The 18,558-nt window shown below is 38.6% G+C and overlaps 1 protein-coding gene across 3 annotated transcripts; it reads left to right on the forward strand.

Annotated features, from left to right (window-relative positions):
* Positions 1 to 3,047: 3,047 nt before the first annotated feature.
* slc30a9 (solute carrier family 30 member 9) lies at positions 3,048 to 18,558 on the forward strand. 3 transcript variants are annotated; one of them, XM_042493713.2, is made up of 19 exons: positions 3,048 to 3,179; positions 3,577 to 3,726; positions 5,450 to 5,647; positions 5,809 to 5,826; positions 5,921 to 5,968; positions 6,146 to 6,245; positions 6,512 to 6,604; positions 6,732 to 6,814; positions 7,563 to 7,621; positions 7,928 to 7,995; positions 9,785 to 9,943; positions 10,146 to 10,281; positions 10,372 to 10,411; positions 10,506 to 10,577; positions 11,825 to 11,932; positions 12,182 to 12,347; positions 14,101 to 14,230; positions 16,096 to 16,209; positions 16,972 to 18,558. In XM_042493713.2, exons 2-19 carry the CDS (start codon positions 3,618 to 3,620, stop codon positions 17,014 to 17,016), a joined length of 1,746 nt encoding a protein of 581 aa, XP_042349647.2. In that variant the 5' UTR covers positions 3,048 to 3,179; positions 3,577 to 3,617; the 3' UTR covers positions 17,017 to 18,558. The 3 variants fall into 3 exon arrangements, with proteins under 3 accessions (XP_042349647.2, XP_042349648.2, XP_042349649.2); XM_042493714.2 differs by having other exon boundaries at positions 5,812 to 5,826; XM_042493715.2 differs by lacking the exon at positions 5,809 to 5,826.

Raw genomic sequence — 18,558 nt, forward strand, 5'->3', positions numbered from 1 at the left:
AATTACCTTAAATTACAAAATTCTGCAGTGCTGATAACAAAACACATTAAGCATTTCACTTCAGTATATTTTTGGTACTTAGTGGCCATTTTCTGATACTTTATACTTCTAATCCAATACAGCTCAAAAGATGATACTGTATTTTTTACTCAACAAAACTTCTTTGGTCAGGAAAATTAAGGATCCCAGTCACCTGTATGACTGCCTTTTTACGCTGTTGAGGTCAGGAAGAAGTTACCGGTTACACCAGGTCAGCACTGAGAAGCTCAGGAAGAGCTTCTACCCTGACGCTGCCTAATCCTAAACATTGGCTTTAATGTATTATTACAACTACAAATTAACATAACAGAGAATATGTACATTTCACTGAAACATTTTTTATAATTTCACATGGCATGTAAATTGAATGTATGTATGTATGGATTGTGGTACTTCCTGTTTCACCTAAATCAGTATTCTTCCATCAGTGGGTACTTGAAGCCTTTAACACCTGGAATAACAACAGTTTTCTTGTGCTGCATTCAGACACCTTTCACTACCATTTAACCCTTTGATACCTGAACAAACTGGCTTGATTTCATTCAAAAACATGGGAAGAAGGCAATGAGCAATGAAAAAACACTGTCAAAGGTGAAAGGTGGTCGACCTGGCTATATAAACATAAGCTCCCAGATGGGATGATGTCATAAACTATTGAAACATTATTTTTGGGTAAAGAGGAATTTTTGTTTACTGTAGTCACTGTAGTTTATTACTTTACAAAGCAGAACTGATTTAAGGCCATCTAAATGTGAAAAGACATGATGAGCGATCCAATTCCAAATAAAAGTAGGATTTTTGAAATCCTGTTTTAACCAGTTTATTTTGAATGTGTTGCTTAGAGATCTTAACTCTGTAAAATTAAGCCCATCGTTGTTGTAGGCTACGTGTATTTATAACCAGGCCCGCCGATAGGGGGGGACAAACGGGTCTGCTGTCCCGGGCCCAGGGAGAGGGGGGCCCACAACTGGGCCCTCATTAAATTGTGGAATTAAAAAAATTGTCAGAATAGTGGAAAACTATTATTTCAATCACATTACAGTTTTTTATTTGTATTCTCCTAGTTGTCCTTGAGAAATAGTGATCATGAACCCTCCCACCCCAAACACAAAAATGGTTTGGCCCAGATCAAACTTTGATGTTGTTATTAATTTGAAGTTGAGAAGGCGCGCGGGTCTACAATCAAAATGTCTGGTAAGCACAAGTCCGGTGCCCAGAAAAGGAAAGAAAAGGGAAAAAGAGAAGAGGAAAACAAAGGGCTGAGAAATGCTCTAAACAAATATTTTAAAAAATGTGCCGACAGTGAAGCTGGGACGAGTGGAATAGAGCAAGGTAAGTAGTGCAGCCAACCTTATAAAGCAGCCTAACTGACCAGCTCTAATGTTAACGGCCATTAGCCTAGCTTGTACAAAAGCCTGACAAAACACGTTATCTTTGACAGAAACAGAGAGGAGGGAGAGCGAGCAGCAGTCAGGTGTCAGGAGTCAGGCTACGGGTGACGGAGAAGAGAGAGGGGGGTTGTGTCACGGTGGAGCGGAGGGGCAGAATGAGGCTACCGGTGACAGAGAAGAGACAGAGGGGCTGTGTGACTCTGGACCGAGTCCGGGGCAGCAGAGTGAGGCTACCGGTGACAGAGAAGAGAGAGGGGGGCTGTGTCACTCTGGACCGAGTCCGGAGCAGCAGAGTGAGGCTACCGGTGACAGAGAAGAGAGAGGGGGGCTGTGTCACTCTGGACCGAGTCCGGAGCAGCAGAGTGAGGCTACCGGTGAGAGAGAGAGGGGGTGTGTCACGGTGGAGCGGAGGAGCAGAGTCAGGCTGCAGGTGACAGAGACGAGAGAGGGAGAGCAGGAGCTGTCCGCTGAGCAGGGATCAGAGACTGATTATCAGGCACAAAATTTCAGCGATCCTGCATTATGGCCAACTGTGACTGTGGCTGGAGGTGAGCGGGCCTTCAGTAAAATGAAGACTATAAAAAACTACTTACGCTCTAACATGTCCCAGGAGAGGCTGAACGGTTTGGCAATGCTCTCCATAGAGCGTCAACTTGCCAAGAAACTGGACTTTCAAGACATTATAGATGATTTTGCCACAAGGAAAGCTAGGCGCATAGCATTTAGAGTTTAAATCTAAAAATGATGTGAGAAGAGGAGAGGAGAGGAGAGAAGAGGGAGACAGAGGAGAGGAAGACAGAGGAGAGGAAGAGCAGATGAGAAGAGAGGAAGAACAGATGAGAGAGGAAAACTGGAGAGGTGAGGAGATGATGACAGAGGAGAGGAAGAGCAGATGAGAAGAGAAGAGAGGAAGACAGCAGAGGTGAGGAGATGAAGACAGGAGAGGAAGAGCACATGAGAAGAGAGGAAGACAAGAGAGAGAGGTGAGGAGAGGAAGACAGAGGAGAAGAGAGGAACTAATGTCAGTTATGAGATGTTCATTTGGTTTTGAAGTTAGAGAACTGACAATTCTAGCATGATGTTGAACTGATAAAGTTTTCATTTAAAGTTTGATATACATGCTTATTTACTGTATTATCAGTTGACAGAGAGAAAATTCTTAAAATTAAAATGCCTAATTTATTCTTCCCTGGTCTATTTTTCCTGCATGTATAAGGATTAGAAAATGTGTATGCATAACTCTTAATAATATTAGCAGGTCCTTTGTGACAAGTATATAAATGTCATATTTAACTAAAATCTCAGCTGCCATGGAGAGCTAAGATTTTCCCCTCGTATACAATACCTTATTTATTGCATTATCACAATATATCAAACATAACTGGTGATGTTTAGTGACAAAAAAACCCGGCGGTGGTGGAGGGGAGGGCCCATCTAACATTATCTTGTCCCGGGCCCAGACAAGACTGTCAGCTGGCCTGTTTATAACTACAGATTATTACTGTGACTAAAAGTGAACATAAATGACCTTGTTTGCGCAGCAGCAAAAGAATCTCGCGATGCTAGTTGACGTAAGACTAAAATCGCCGTGCTCTCGCGAGAAGACCGTCGCCGTCACTGCTGTGTCACAGGTCACGTGCCGGTGTGTTTGTAGCACTTTCCTTACGTCCACAGCGGCGTTACCATCAGTTGGACCATAGATTCCCAAAATGGATACAGATTATGCAGAACAAACCTCAAATTAGAAAGGTATTGGATTTTTAAGAAACGAATTAATGTAATTTTACTCGCTGTACAGCTGTAGTTGTTTTTGTGTAGATAAAACGTGACACAGCACTTGTTACTTACAGCGGCTAATGACGTTAGCTCCCAGTGCTAGCTAGTTAGGTTAGCCAAGTTTGTGTCTCCGTAGCCGCCGGGTTTGGTGTCAGCCGGCCGGCAAAAGCAATATTTGACTAGCCAACTGCTTTTCAATGACAGACATTACACAGCGGACACTGGTGTCCGCTGTGTCAAACGTGTGAGTTTGTTTCCAGACGTGCTAACGTTAAAGTGTCAGATGTTGAGAGAGGGCGATGTGTTGCTGTTAATCTGTCTGAATTGGGTTACAAGCTAACATAACAGTGACTGGGCTATCTCCGCATAGCGAGTTCCTGCTCTCCGGTGCCGAGCCCCGTTACAGTGAGGATGTTCCCCAGCCTGGCCCACAGACCATGGCATGTCTTCTGCAGGGTCTCCATGCAGCACAGGGCGCCCCTGTCTCAGCGGTCCCCGAGGTTCAGTCAGCTGTGTTACGGTGAGGACTCTGGCAGTGACACCACACGTTACAGCTGTTACACGTATGCCTCCTACTATTCTGCTTTCTCTGTTCTCTAAAGTATACAAAAACACTCGATGATAAAGGATGATTTGTGCACTTTAAAGACGTTAGATGCAGTCTGAAATAATTTGCATTCCTCTAACATTTGCAGTAGGACTCTTTTCCACATTCACCCGGATTATTGGACATGATACATATAAAATACATGACTGTAAGGCAGAGATGGAGAGGGTTACTTATTTTGTGAGCCTGGTAGGACACAATTGCAGTGTATCAAAGTAATAACACTTTGTTATAGTACTTAAGGATTTTTTGAGAGTATATGTACTTAACTTGAGTTTTTCAATATCTGTCAACTTTCATTCTTACTCTACTACATTTCAACTAAGCCTGAGAGGACACAATTGCCGTGGTGTACAGTCAGGGTTGGAAATAGATTTTTTTTTTGTCCACATGCCACTGTGTCTGATGGACTCCAAAATCTACCAGCCACTCAATAGATTGCCATTGTTTTTGTAGCAGGTGAGTGAAGCAAATATATGAGCCACTTGCATATGGCTGGTGGCTGGTGCTAATTCCCAACCCTGGTTACATTACTTAAGGGTTTTTTGAGAGTATCTCTACTTTACTTGAGTTTTTATATTTCTGTCAACTTTCATTTTCACTCCTCTACATTTACCGTAAGCATGTTAGTTGCTTACTACAAAATAGGGAAGGAAGAGAGGAAGGTAGTAATGGATGAACAGATGAATGAAGGAATGGGAGGGAGAGGAAAAAAGGATTTTGCTCTTGAAATCCTGTGATTTAAGTAAAAGTTTTCCTTCAAGTGTATTGAAAACTCCACTTTTAAGGTAGTGTATGTTACAAAGAAGTTAACTTAATAATTCTCAACATTTTGACTGCTTTTTTGTTGTTGTTTATATTACCAGCATTTACTTATACTTTTTTTACTTCTGATATTTAAGTATATTTAATAACTTAAAATTGCTTTTGACACTTAAGTTCAGTTATTATCAGATACTTAAATACTTTGCCCAACTAATATTTTTATAGGTGACTTAAACTTCTACCAAAGTAATTTTCTGGAAAGAAATCTGTACTATTACTCAAGTATCATATTAAGATCTAACAGCAAGGATCATATAATTTCAAATGTCAGTACACTCACACTACATTAAAGCAGATGTGAGTTTCAGTTTATGGAGTTAAACTATGTGGGACACTATGAACTTTCCAAGTAACAGTAATGAAAATATGACTGTGACTGATTGTTTCTGTTGTTATTGCTAAATTTAAAATGATTTGTGAAACAAAGAAAGGGAAACATAGAAAGGTTTGTCATTTGAATCTGTACCTACAGTAGCTTCTGTTTGTTCATAGATTGTGTAGAAGTACTATGAGAAAAGTGTGTCATGGGTTTTTGTTGTTGTTGTGGAAATTACACACTGAAATGAGAAAACAAACCAAATATTAATGAATGAATGAATGAAGTATGACTTTCAGGTACTTCATCCACCACTGCTGAACTGCTTTGTGTGATGTGAAGCACTATAGTTTATAAATGCAATACATTATTGTCATGATTCATTACTGTTATTATTTACTCTTTAAGAAGTGGGAATTCAGAATAATTTACAATCCGGAGATACGATTCCTATCTCTGGCATAACAAACCGATGTCATCCATTCTGTTGCACAGGTTGGCAGAACGGAGGCATACATAACTTTTGGTTCAGCCTCCCAGACTGCCGTGCTGCTTCTTTAGGACTTGGCAAGGTGCAGTACTACTCTACCTCTGGCCACAGTAAAGATGGTCCCCCAAAATCAGCATCAGGTGGTCCTCCAACAGCAGAAAAGGTCCTGTCTGCTGCTGCAAAAGCTGCCCCAGCTTCACCAGGTGACCAGCTTTAATGTTTCAGATTGCTGTAGAAGTTGTTGAGATGTTTGATGTCTGTCTGACTGTTGTCTGCATTTTGTGTGGCATGTGTACATTCATTTTTACTTTCCTTTTTTTAACCTTTAAAACGGTTGTCTTGTTGCATGCTGTATCAACATTAGCAGAAGGAAATGACACTGGTAAGTGGAAGTGTTTAAGATAATTCAAAAGTCCTCCACAGGAGTTAATCTTTATTCCAAATCTTTAATAACATTTAAATGTTTGCTCTCGTAGGTTCAACACCTCAGGGGCTGACTAAAGCTGAGACAATTCAAGTAAAAGGTAATGAATGGCTTTTGTGCACATTTCACAGGATTCGGTTTTGAATAAGTCTCGCAGCTGTAGTCTTGGTTCACTTTATATTTTAGGTATCCTCAGGATGTGGGTGTTATTTGGGGGCTTACACATGAATGAGGACTAATAAATGAAATCGTCTTCTCCTCCTGTTGTCACATGCAGTGCGGGCAGTCCTAAAGAAAAGGGAATATGGAGCCAAATACACTCAGAACAACTTTATCACAGCAGTCAGAGCCATGAATGAGTTCTGCCTCAAACCAAGGTAACCCCTTTTCCCCAAAATAACTGTGCCATGTTTAAATTATTTTGTATATACAGTAACACTGTGACGAATCTGAACGAACCGTTTTGAATACTCCTCCATCAGTGTAACCATGTTCAGTGCTCGCTGAGATGCCAGCAGCCCACAGCACAAATTCCATTGAGTTAATAAGTAAACGCACTGTTGTGATTAGCTGATGTAAGACTGCCTCACATCGTTTAACTCAAGTCCTCCTAAATCTTTTCCTTTCACTTATGTGTTCACAGTGATCTGGAACAGCTCCGAAAGATCAGAAGACGCAGCCCTCACGACGACACGGAGGCGTTCACTGTCTTTTTGCGGTCAGACGTGGAGGCCAAGTTAGTTCCAAGCCCTTTTTTGCTTTTCACCTCAAAAAAAATCAAGAATACAAACACCTCATGTCCTCCTGCAAAGTTTTGCTCAAACTATATTTTTCATCGACTTTTGTTTATTCATTCATTTCAGAGCACTGGAGGTTTGGGGAAGCCACGAAGCTCTGGCCCGAGAGAGAAATCTCAGAAAAGAGGTGGAGAGAGAGTACCAAGAGAGTAGGTTTTTATCACTCCCTCACTGGATGTGCATGATTGTGAACATGTGATTTTACTAAAGATTTTGTGTTAAAGCAAAAATATTATGAGGACAAATGCTTTCTCACTTTCTGGAAGAGAGAGTGAGCGACAAATGAAAAGCTTAATACAACTTTTGTATGAGGTTGTAAAACATTAAGCTAAAGCAGAAAGACACGAAACATGAGAAATCAGCTATCCTGAGTAACATGATTAATACATGTTATATATCCCATACAAAACCCAAGTGTATAACGACAATTTGATATTTTATTGGAGGTCATGTGCCTGACTATTTCTTGGTTCTGAGCAGTTGCCAGGCAACCAGCAGAGACTCCAGGAAGTTAGTCCTGGTAGCCAAGAAATAGTCTGACCCAACTGGCAACTATTTTAAACATAAAATAATATATTTGTCTTTTTTTTTAAGCAAAAAGAGCAAACATTTGCTAGTTTTATGCTTGTTAGATGTGGATTTTGACTCATTTGACTTTGGATTTTCGGGCTGTTGGTCAGATAAAACATACAGTTTGAAGATGTCACCTTAGGCTCTGGGAAACAACACATGGCTTGTTTTATTATTTTTTGACATTTCATTGACAAAATAATTATTACAATAATTGTTAGTTGCAGCCCTAAATATAATATAACTTCCCTGAATGTTTCACAGCTGTTATTATTTCTTTGGTCTGCAAATTGTCGATTAATTTATCTCTCGTTTGCTGACCTCCAGATATTTTTCGGAATCAACAGTTGTTGAAGGAATACAAAGACTTTTGGGGAAACACTAAGGTGAGCACTTTGACTACTGCCTGCTATCATCATTGTCATGTTTTATATGTAAAAGAGAAGAAAGTTAGGTGGACATTGGTTGTGTATTTGTGTGACTCTGTGACAGAGGTCGCTGCATCTATCTTAATGTCATTATCTGTAGTCATTCATGCAGTCACTCCTCTTCAATGACTGTACTGAACCGTTTTACTCTTCGCTGTTATATCATGATATATTCTATACGCTAGAAGGTGAAAGCTAATGTTTACATTAAAATCAAAGGCTGTTTGTTCATTTTTCACTTTGCTTTTTCTTTCTTTCACAAAGCCTCGATCAGGCCAGAGGACAACTTTCCTGCAGGGGCCGGGGAAGGTCGTCATGGTCGCTATTTGCATGTAAGTTTCTTTTTCTCTTTTAAATTAAGGTTTTTATTTATTACAATGGCAACAAACAGACAATGTTATTATTATTCATAGTTGCACAGCATCAAGAGGCCTGTTACAAATGCACATTTCTATAACAGCCAAAATAAACATTTCGCAATTACAGCCATACAGTGGGATCATCAGTGTCGCAGCAGCACTGTGAGCTAAAAAAGTCCCATGTCCTCTTAAAGGTCTCGCCTTCATGTTTTACTTAACTAACATCTGTACTTATAACATTTCCCTTTTTAAAAAAAAAAAAAAAAGAAATACATTCCAGAGAGGCAGAGATAAACCAAAATAAATTAAACTGATCTAAACTAAAATAATAAAATGAAACCAGTAATTAAAATCAGTAAGTAAAAAGTTAATATTGTTCCCTCAGTCAGGTCTCACAGGCTCGACTTATCGCAGCCATTTCTCCCAGAGCCGTACATAAATGTCCATCCTTACGTGTGTGTAAGTTTCAACTCTCTCACCCTTGTTTCCGACTGCTGTGAAAGCTGTCTGTACTCAGTGACTTTACTGAGCTGACACACACACACACACACACACGCACAGCAGGACAAAGCAGATTAGAGAGGAACTACAAGCCTTTACTCACCAGGGTTACTACATACAGTGTGTACAGTACATGTATGTACAGTATAGATGAATATCAGAGCGTAACATTTGAAAAAAACCCAAAATACTGACTACATTAAGACAGTCGACCTACTTTCACTTGATTCTTTTGTTCTAAAAAAAGCCCCTGCTCTGTAGAGGTTTGAAGCTCACTAAAGTAAAGATCTAAAATATATGAAAATCTGTATCTGGAGTTGCACGGGACCTTGTCTCACATGAGATCCTGTGGCCTATTGGATTAGGATGATTGTGTTAGAGGACATGTGCAGTCACATGAACAGCAGTTTCTTTCACTTATGCACAAAAAAATCACAGGATTCAATAAGTTAAGTGCAGAGCGGAGGAGAGGTCCAGTCTGGGTTCAAACTCCGTGATTCAGGAACATCGAAACAGAGGAGCTGAAATAATTGTAAACAGAAAATAATTGAGAAATAGAAAATGAGAGTAGTTATATGTTATTTAGTTTAACTTCAACCTCCAGCCAGATTTGTTTGTCAACACTTCATAGCCACATTATCAGGTAGCTGACTATATTTTTATATCCAGTACAAGCTACCTGATCTGTAGACCACCTCAGTCAGAACTACTGTTATAAATGATGTTTATAAATCATTTTCCCCACGAAAGCTTCATTTACTTCATTCATTCAGTCAAACTTTCCTTTTATAGCACCTTTTATACAGATCAGTGCTGTTCAAAGTGATTCACAGACGACGGACAAGCTGTTAATAAGTTCATAATTATAAGCCATAAAATTAAAAAATAGCTGTTTGAGACAAATACACACAAGACAAGAAAAATGATGAGAATGTAATAAAATAGATTTAAAAGCTTTCATAATAGCAAAAGTAGTAAAGCAAAGTGAAATAAAAAAAACGTGATAAAATAGATTAAAGAGACAAAACAAGAATGAAAATAATGTCAATAAAAATACAAATAAAATAGATATAAAAGCTTTAATGATAATTATAAAATATTTTGATAAAAGCTTGGCTGAAAAGTATTTAAAATAGATAAAAAGGCAAAAACAAATACAAGTTAAAAGAGAAGAGAAATTTAAAAATGCATTATAAAATTAATAATAATAAAATAATAGAGTAAAATGCTTACTTTTTTTACTTGCTGTCTTTGTCCTCAGCAATGGGCTGAACTTCTTCTTCAAGCTCCTGGCCTGGGTCTACACTGGCTCAGCGAGCATGTTCTCCGAGGCCATCCACTCTCTGGCCGACACCTGCAACCAGGCTCTGCTCGCTCTGGGAATCAGCCAGTCTGTCCGCAACCCTGACGCTGGGCACCCGTAAGCACCGTATTTTAATATACTGTTTAAGAAAACAAGACAATAAGAGGGACTTGAAAATGAAAATGGGTCATTATGCCACCAAAGAGTAAAAGTGCAGATCAAAGTTTACAGATTTAGAAGAAGTAACCTTTAATTAATCCAAATATTTGTGCAGAGGATACATGTGTCTGCTTTAATAGAGACCTGACATCTTTTCCAGGTACGGCTTCTCCAACATGCGCTACATCGCCTCCCTCATCAGTGGGGTGGGCATTTTTATGATGGGAGCAGGCCTCTCCTGGTACCATGGCATCATGGGATTGTTGCACCCAGAGCCCATTGAATCTTTGTTATGGGTGAGTGTCTGTGTCGAGTCTGTTTAACAAGATGTGTGCATACTGTATATAAAGGATGATAATCTAACACGGGACATTTCTGTGTTGCAGGCTTACTGTATTTTGGCGGGCTCTCTGGTGTCTGAAGGAGGTAGTTTATATACATAAAGTTGCAGATCTTTGATGTAATTTTGACATAAAGTGCATTTTGTGCTGAAACGTCTCTTCCTGTTTTCCTCTCTCAGCCACGTTACTAGTAGCTATCAATGAGATTAAGAGGAGCGCCCACCTGAATGGACTGTCTTTTTATGAATATGGTAAGTACAGCTGAAATTTAGTTATGTTCTTAACTGATATGTAATTTACACCCAGCATTGGGTGTAAGTTAACGAGCCCTTATCTACCTAAAGCTGCAGGTAATTTGTTCTGCAAATACAGAGGAGGCATGATTTCTGATTGAGTTTGAATTGCTAAAATCACATATGCAAGAGTTTTATGACACACTGACTGCAAAATGGCCAAATGTAAATAGAAATGGTTCTCCGAGCCACATATAATGTATGATCTTGGCTCAAGGTTTTTGTTTTCGATCCCAGCAGACCTCAGGGCTGTACTGCAAAGCGAGATTTGTGGGTTAGCGATGTATATTGAGTCAAAAGCCTGAGTTTTAAGTCTTGTGAAGGTGGATCGCTTTTAACCTGGCTATATCGCCATGGCGGCTTTACCTTGTCATGACCAGGTTGTGTTCAGAGTTTTGGCCTGAAATCAGCTAAAAAGCACCTTTCACTAATCATCTGCTGTGGAAATGGTGTCACTCTGTAGTCAGTCGTCAATCTATAAATAATACATATTTTTAATTGAGGTAACGCATTATAAATGCACTTTATCCAGCTTGTTGAACCATAATGTTATATTAGTAACGTCTCTGAATGAATGAAGCCGTGCAATTACAGTAGCATTTACTGTATGTATTACGATGCAGGGTTTGTTTTTTATTTTGGCCACAGGAACCTCCAGTATATCAGCGATGCAAAAATTCTGAGCAACAGTACATATATATATATATATATGTGTGTGTATATATATTTTTTTGTTCCATTTTTTATTTGTGAGGTTGTTTCACTCTCACTAAAAAGAAGCCTTCTATATTATATTTTTTCACAAAAGTTACTTTCTGATTTAGCTGAAGCAAAATCAGAGATTTGAGCATTTTTTATGATGTTATGTCTTTTAGTTGAAATAAATAAATAACGCAGGTAGCATTATACATTAATAGTTCACTATATTGTGCGCAACATTTAACGTATCAAGAAGCTTCCCTGGCCAGTGTGAACCGAGTGTTATACTGGTTATATCTCTTATTTATTTGGTCTTTTTTTTTTTTTTTTACTTTGTTTCTGTACTTATTTCTATCTGTGTGCAGCTGCAACACCTGAACCTCCCCTGTGGGGATCAACAAAGGTTTATCTTATCTTAGAAATACAGAATTGGTAAAATGTGGAAAAAAAAACAGCTTGAAAATTCAGGTGTAAACGTGGTCTTGTTTTTTTTTTTCTGTGTGCAGTAATGCAGAGTCGAGACCCCAGTACGAATGTGGTGCTGCTGGAGGACGCTGCCGCAGTGTTAGGGGTCATCATGGCTGCTGGCTGCATGGGACTCACCTCCCTCACAGGTAAACAACGAGACGTTGTAAGTCATGCAGTTAATGAGATCAAATTTTATTGCTTCTTATATATCATCCTCTCTTTCTGTACTGTGATTTATTATTATTCTATTGATAAAGCACCGTCATCAGGATAATCTCTTGTGTTTTTGTACTTTGACTTCTCTCTACTATCAGTGTTGGCAGTGATCCATTATTAAATTCTGCTCCTTTTTTCATTTTCCTTTCCTGTATTTCTCTGTGCCTGTGTTTTCCCAGGTAACCCCTACTACGACAGTTTGGGCTCTCTCGGCGTGGGCACGCTGCTGGGCACCGTCTCAGCGTTCCTCATCTACACCAACACAGAGGCTCTGCTGGGTCGCTCCATACAGGCTGAACGTGTACAGAAGCTTACAGAGTTCCTGGAGAACGACCCCGCAGTAAGGTCAGCAAATGAACAGGCACAATCTGGTGCACACACACACACACATGCACACATGCACACACTGCTTTAGCATGATTTAGGGTAATCATCATGGCAATAATCCCAAATTACAATCTACAAACCACAGAGCGAGCCAGTACATGGTCTAACAGTGACTTTATAGGTCTACTGATGTTGATGGACAAAGTTCAGGCTTAAAATAGAGCGTGTGGTATTTACTGGTGTTTACATGCAACTGTCATTAAAGCCAGCTGTAAACACAGCAGCTGATCCACTTTAATGCCTTAATATCACAGCAGGAACACGGAAGTGAAAGTTACAAACTTTGCTTTAGGGATTAAACGTTGGGGTCTTGTAACCAGTTGCATTTTACGTCCTTCACATTACGTTATAATCGCATTGTTTTGGACCAAAAAAAGAGGGAAAGGTTATTTCTTTTGTTAATAAATCAAAACCAAAAAAGTCTTCATCAGAGCATGTAAAAACAAGTGGCAGCTCACAGATATGCTGAGGCTGATCTCAGGTGCCAGACAATCAGAGGAGCACCAGATAATTGTCACAGGTGCAATCAATGAAGTGAGTGTGCACACACTGAGGTCAGCTCCACCAAGCACCGGCAAATACACCACACAATCAGCAACGTCAGATACACGTCGCATAATTTCATACAAAAACATCAATAAATGCATGAAACACACTTTTTAACCTTTGCAAAACACTGTGCCTTGGAATTTTACTGAAAAAATAAGTAACAAGTCTAATCTCTCTCTCCTTTTTTGGTTATTTTGGTCCTTGAATCCAAAGAGCGGCGTTTTTTGAAACCAACACATGTGAAGTAGAACTCCTCAGCCAAACTTTTTTACACTGTGTTCAGAGTTGGGTGTTGTTTGGATTTTAACCATTCTTTCCAGTTCTTTGATGGACAGGGTTTAAATAGGCCAAATGCTTATTTCACAGAAAAACTTTTACATATTCATTCATAATCACAAATCACTTCATACAGTTTATGGAACCTCCTCATTTATTTCATACAGTTAGATTGGTTGCTGTTATTAAATGATATGATTTAATAATAATCTGTACATTTTTGTAATTGTAGCACTGAAACTTGCCAAAAGGACACTGGGTCCAACATACGTAAAGAGACATTGATTTACGAATTATGTCACTATGTCTGCGCTACCCTCTGAGACTTCGCTCTGCTCTGCTTGTGTCTGTCTCTACTCACAATCTCAGGAACGTGAGTACAGCCCAACGTGCGAAGACAAATACAGGCAGGCTTGTGTTCCTGAAATTGCAGTCAATATGAACAACATTCAAGTTGAAACAGAAAAAAAAACTATTCCTAGCGTCTTTGAGAAAAACATGCGACTCAGAGCAGAGAAATAAAGCTGCAGTCTGTGGCACACGGTCTTTCCCCGTCTCAAGTGCTGGCAGCTCTAATTGCTCTTCCCGTAGTACTTAAACAAAACTAAAACTAAATGTATCGCCACGTGCCGCAACATTATTTTTTAACTTCTTGGGGGGCTTTTTTGTGTGTGTGGCTTTTTTATTTAGAAATTTTAATTTCTTCACAATTTCTTTGGAATTTGAATTTTGGAGCTGTTTCTTGACGCCTAACACTAGTTGTGTTGTTGTGGTAATCTTCTGAAGTATCCAGTAACTATGTTGTGTTCTCTGACGAGGTTTCAGTGTGATAGTTTTTCTCCCTTCCTGAAGAACTCCTGCTGTGCTTTGTTGTTGTTCTGAGCAGGGCCATCCACGATGTGAAGGCCACTGATATGGGTCTAAGTAAAGTGCGCTTCAAGGCTGAAGTTGACTTTGATGGCCGAGTGGTGACGCGGTCTTATCTGGAAAAACAAGACATTGACCAAATCCTCAATGTAAGTATTTTTTTCCACCTCCCTTTGGTGTAAATATTTTCTTCACACAAAACAGCATCCTATGTCTTTAATATCGATACTTTGAATTTTCTACTTTTTAAAACCTTGATGTATGGTTGGCAATAAACTTTATGAGTCCCTCTGACTTTGTTGCTGCCAAGGACACACTGAACAAATGACAGATCCATTCAAAACAAAGATTTTTTACTCATTAAAGGATAATTACGTTTCTTTTATTTTTCTTGTTTATGCCATCATCACAGTTATGAGTCATAAAAAAGTAATCAGATTTTTTGTGTACCTCCTGATTGCTGGAAATGCTGCTGCACATAGCACAAGTAACGTTTTACAGTCCTTACCCTGCAGCTAACACACTGACTTTCAATAACAGAAACTGATCATTATCAGGACATTTTAGGTAAAAGTCAATGTGCATGTAGGCCGTATTTAGATTGAAATGTATTTATTTGACATTTATGGTTATAAAATACAGTATAATCATCATGCAAAATGAATCACAAGAAATCTTCAACAGATGTGAGAACTCTGCATGCTGTATCGCAGTTCACAATGTCGCAGCAGGTCCCCACATTATCTTGTAGTGTGCAGAAGTTTAGAGGTTTTATCTGTTGTCTCCTGATTCAGCCTAAGTCCAGTCAGAGTGTTTTTAACCAAATAATGCAGCAGGAATCTGGCAAACCTTTAAACTTAATTTTAATGAAATCATTTGTCTCCCTTAAGATTGCTTTTGCTGTACCCAAAATGCATCTATATTGCTCACATTTATCTTAACTTGCTGAAGTTTAGTGTGTGCTTTTGCTGTTCAAATAATTTACTGAGGTGTTTGGAACAATTGTTGACAATTATTCGGTCACGTCAGGATTTCGCAGGATGTTTTTATGATTCTTGTGGCCTGAAATTGCCTGATTTGCAGTGTTGCAGTGCAAGTTGCTTTAATAATTCATTTGTTTTTTAAATCATAAGAGTTTGTAATTTTTTAAAGTTACAATTGCATAACATCACATCATTATATGATGCATTTTCAGAGATAATATTACTGTACGGGCTAAAAACAACAGGGTCGGCAACTCATTCATAATTTATATGAAGATGCATACCCTGTTGTTTTTTGTAGGAACAGAAAACAGAAACAACAAAGAACAACATTAGACTGTAATCGTTGACCAATTTGTTAACTGCAATTTGGTGGAAGTTTTCTTTGGGCTTGCCTTATCGCCAATCTGACAAAATCTTTAAAATCAGTCCATTTCTAAGACACAGCTATTCATTCATTCAAGGAAAACATTCATCCTGTGTGCCTAAAGATTAAATATAGAAAGATAAGAAAATGACTGTATTTCAGAAAACACAAGGAGCTAAATCAAGTTTTTGATATTTTTGAACTGAATATCAAATATGTAGTTTTTAAAAAAACCTAAACAAATCAAAGACATTGAATAAATACAGCGTTGTCCCTCATTTTTCAAAAATCCCAATTTTTTTTTGTGTGATCTAAAACTTTCAAAGTTGTACTGCTAGATTGTTGCCCAAAGTATGTCCACACCAGATTTTAAGACTTAAAGCCAGTCAGAAGAAATGTTGTGGCATTTTTCTTTATCATACTAAATATAGTCTTTGGGCCCAAATGGGTTAATAATAGAATTAAAAATAACCAGAAATAACAAGGAACTGTCTCAGAGACAGACAACATGATGATGTACATTAGACCACATGGACAGACATACACAAACCCTTATTTATTCACAGATAGATTAAAAAAAGAATCAGAAAGTAAGAGAGTGAAAGAAAAGTAAGAAAAATGAAAATAGATCCTCAGCAGAAAGTGTGCGTCTCTCTCTCCGCAGGACATTCAGCAGGTGAAGACGCCCGAGGAGCTTGAGAACTTCATGCTGAAACACGGGGAGAACATCATCGACACTCTGGGGGCTGAGGTGGACCGCTTGGAGAAAGAACTCAAAGTACTGAAATATTCAACTTGTCCACATTGTTTTGTTGTACGACGGAGTTTTAGGGCTACATTGAGGGGAAAAATTTTTTTTTTTGAGACTTTGAGGATAAAGTTGTCTAGTTGTAATATGAGAACAAAACTCTCAATATTACAGGAATAAATTTGTAGTTTCATAAGAAAAAAAGTAATACTTTTATGAGAATAAACTTGTAATATTATAAGAAGAATAATAAGAAGAATGTTACGAGAATAAAGTCAGAATTTCATGAGAATGAGAAAAAAGTCTGAATTTTACTTGAAAAAAGTCACGAGAGCACAGGCAGTATCCTGGGAACTGGGAACAATGGTTGCCACGGAGGCGGCCTGTGCACTCGGCTGTTTTATAGTTAGCTTGCAATATGTATATTTTCGTAATATAATATCCCCCCCTCGTAACATTGTGACTTTATTCTCATAAAATTCCGACTTTATTCTCTTAATATTACGACATCATTCTCATAATATGATTACTTTTTTCTCAAAATATTACAAATCTATTCTCATAATATAATTACTTTCTTTTTTAAAATTTTACGACTTTTTCTTGCGACTTTATTCTCATAATATTATGACTTTATTCTTAAAATCTAACCTTTTTTTTCTTTATTAACATGACCCCACTGTGTACAAAATATCTTTAAACTCTTGTTTTTTTAAATATTTATTTATTTATTGCAGTTTATATGCACGGCAAAGACAGACCGGTATGTAACTCTGTTTTGTTCCTCTGCAGCAACGAAACCCAGAGGTTCGTCACGTGGACTTGGAGATACTATAATAACTGACGGGTCTCTGCTGAGGGAACATCCTGCTGAACCAAGAACAGGAAAAGATGAAAGGAGGGCCAAGCCCGCCTCCGTTATCTGCCTCCCACCCTGACCACCACAAAACAAACCTCCGTCTCTGCACAACTTATCAAGTCTTACTGTAGAATAGTCCACAACCGTACTCGAGGTTTGGGCGAGCTTTCTTTTGCGTTGCTTGAACTTCATTTAGCCGAGAATTCAACCTGCCGGAAATCCACTCTCGCATTAGAGTGAGTGTTTCGAGCTGAAGACTAAGAACTGTCATTAGTCTCCTTGAATTTTAAGAGATCTCTGTTGCAGTTCACACACATCTGTAGGACAGTTTAGTCTTCTGGTCGTTTGCTTGAACTCAAAATCCTGCAGGAATGTGTTTGGATTCGCTTGAAATCATGACGGCTCCTACAACAAAATCTCAACAGGACCAGTATCATTATTATTATCAGACTTAAATGTGATGCTTGAACCACAGTTATAGTGTTTCCTTCATTAGTACGAAGGAACCTCAGAGCTACATATTCAAACTAATTTTATTTAATTGCTAGACAATATTAGATGTTTTTTTTTTTTTTTTTGTTCTTTTAACGTAAAAGCTGAGATACTGACAACGGCACGATGCTGCTGCGGCTTCTCTAATGAAGATGGTTTGTTATGAATAGATTTTAATGCTATTACAGAGGAAAAAATACAAGTTAAAAAGGTATTAAGACATTTCATTGGATTGTATGTTAGAGTTGAAGAGTGAGCTAAGGTTAAATACAGTAGCACTTATTCAGCATCAGCTTATGCAAAAAAAGAATAATTAGAAAACAGGTTGTTTTCCCATAAAATCAATATTTTCCTGTGATTTTATGAAGTTGAAAGGCGAACAAATGTATTAATCATTTATTGGACTACAAACATCCTCCCACGCCAAGAACTGACATTATAGGCAGCGGCATCCCTCTCCTTCACTTCTCTCTTTGCCAGCTTCACACTCCAAACATTGATGTCCTACAAAATTTAGTAACTCGTGAAGTCTGGTAGCTGATCAGCAGGTGACTGGTTGCACTGATCCAAAAATGAGGAACTGGAGGGATGCAGAGTTCCAGTGTAAATAAGCGGCCCGTGATGTTAAAAGGTACTAAACGAACAGACCGGCCCCATCTCAAACAGGCTTTTGTCATCACCCAGGATGTCACCCTGTACAGTACATGTATCAAATAATCAAGTGAATTATCTCCTACTTGGTGTTACTGCTGAAACTCTGTGTGAAACATACAGCGACTGCGCTTTTTTGGCTTTTCATTTTGCATTTTACTTTAGTCAGTCACAGCAGCAGCAGAACGGGACACGCCTGCCTGCTCAGACGTGTCAGTCTGCTGCAGGAGGTGAGCCGGAGTCATGTCATCTCTGCTGGGAAGGGAGGGTGCATATATATTTTTGAAGGTGTTAATAATGTAAATTTTCCGGTTGGTTGTAACGATGTTGCCGTTGCTGAAGGAGTTGGAATAAATTTGAAATAATTTATTAAATTA

Source organism: Plectropomus leopardus, chromosome 8 (genome assembly GCF_026936395.1).
Source record: "Plectropomus leopardus strain MGB_pleo_1.0 chromosome 8, ASM2693639v1, whole genome shotgun sequence".
In the NCBI taxonomy this organism is placed as follows: Eukaryota; Metazoa; Chordata; class Actinopteri; order Perciformes; family Serranidae; genus Plectropomus; species Plectropomus leopardus.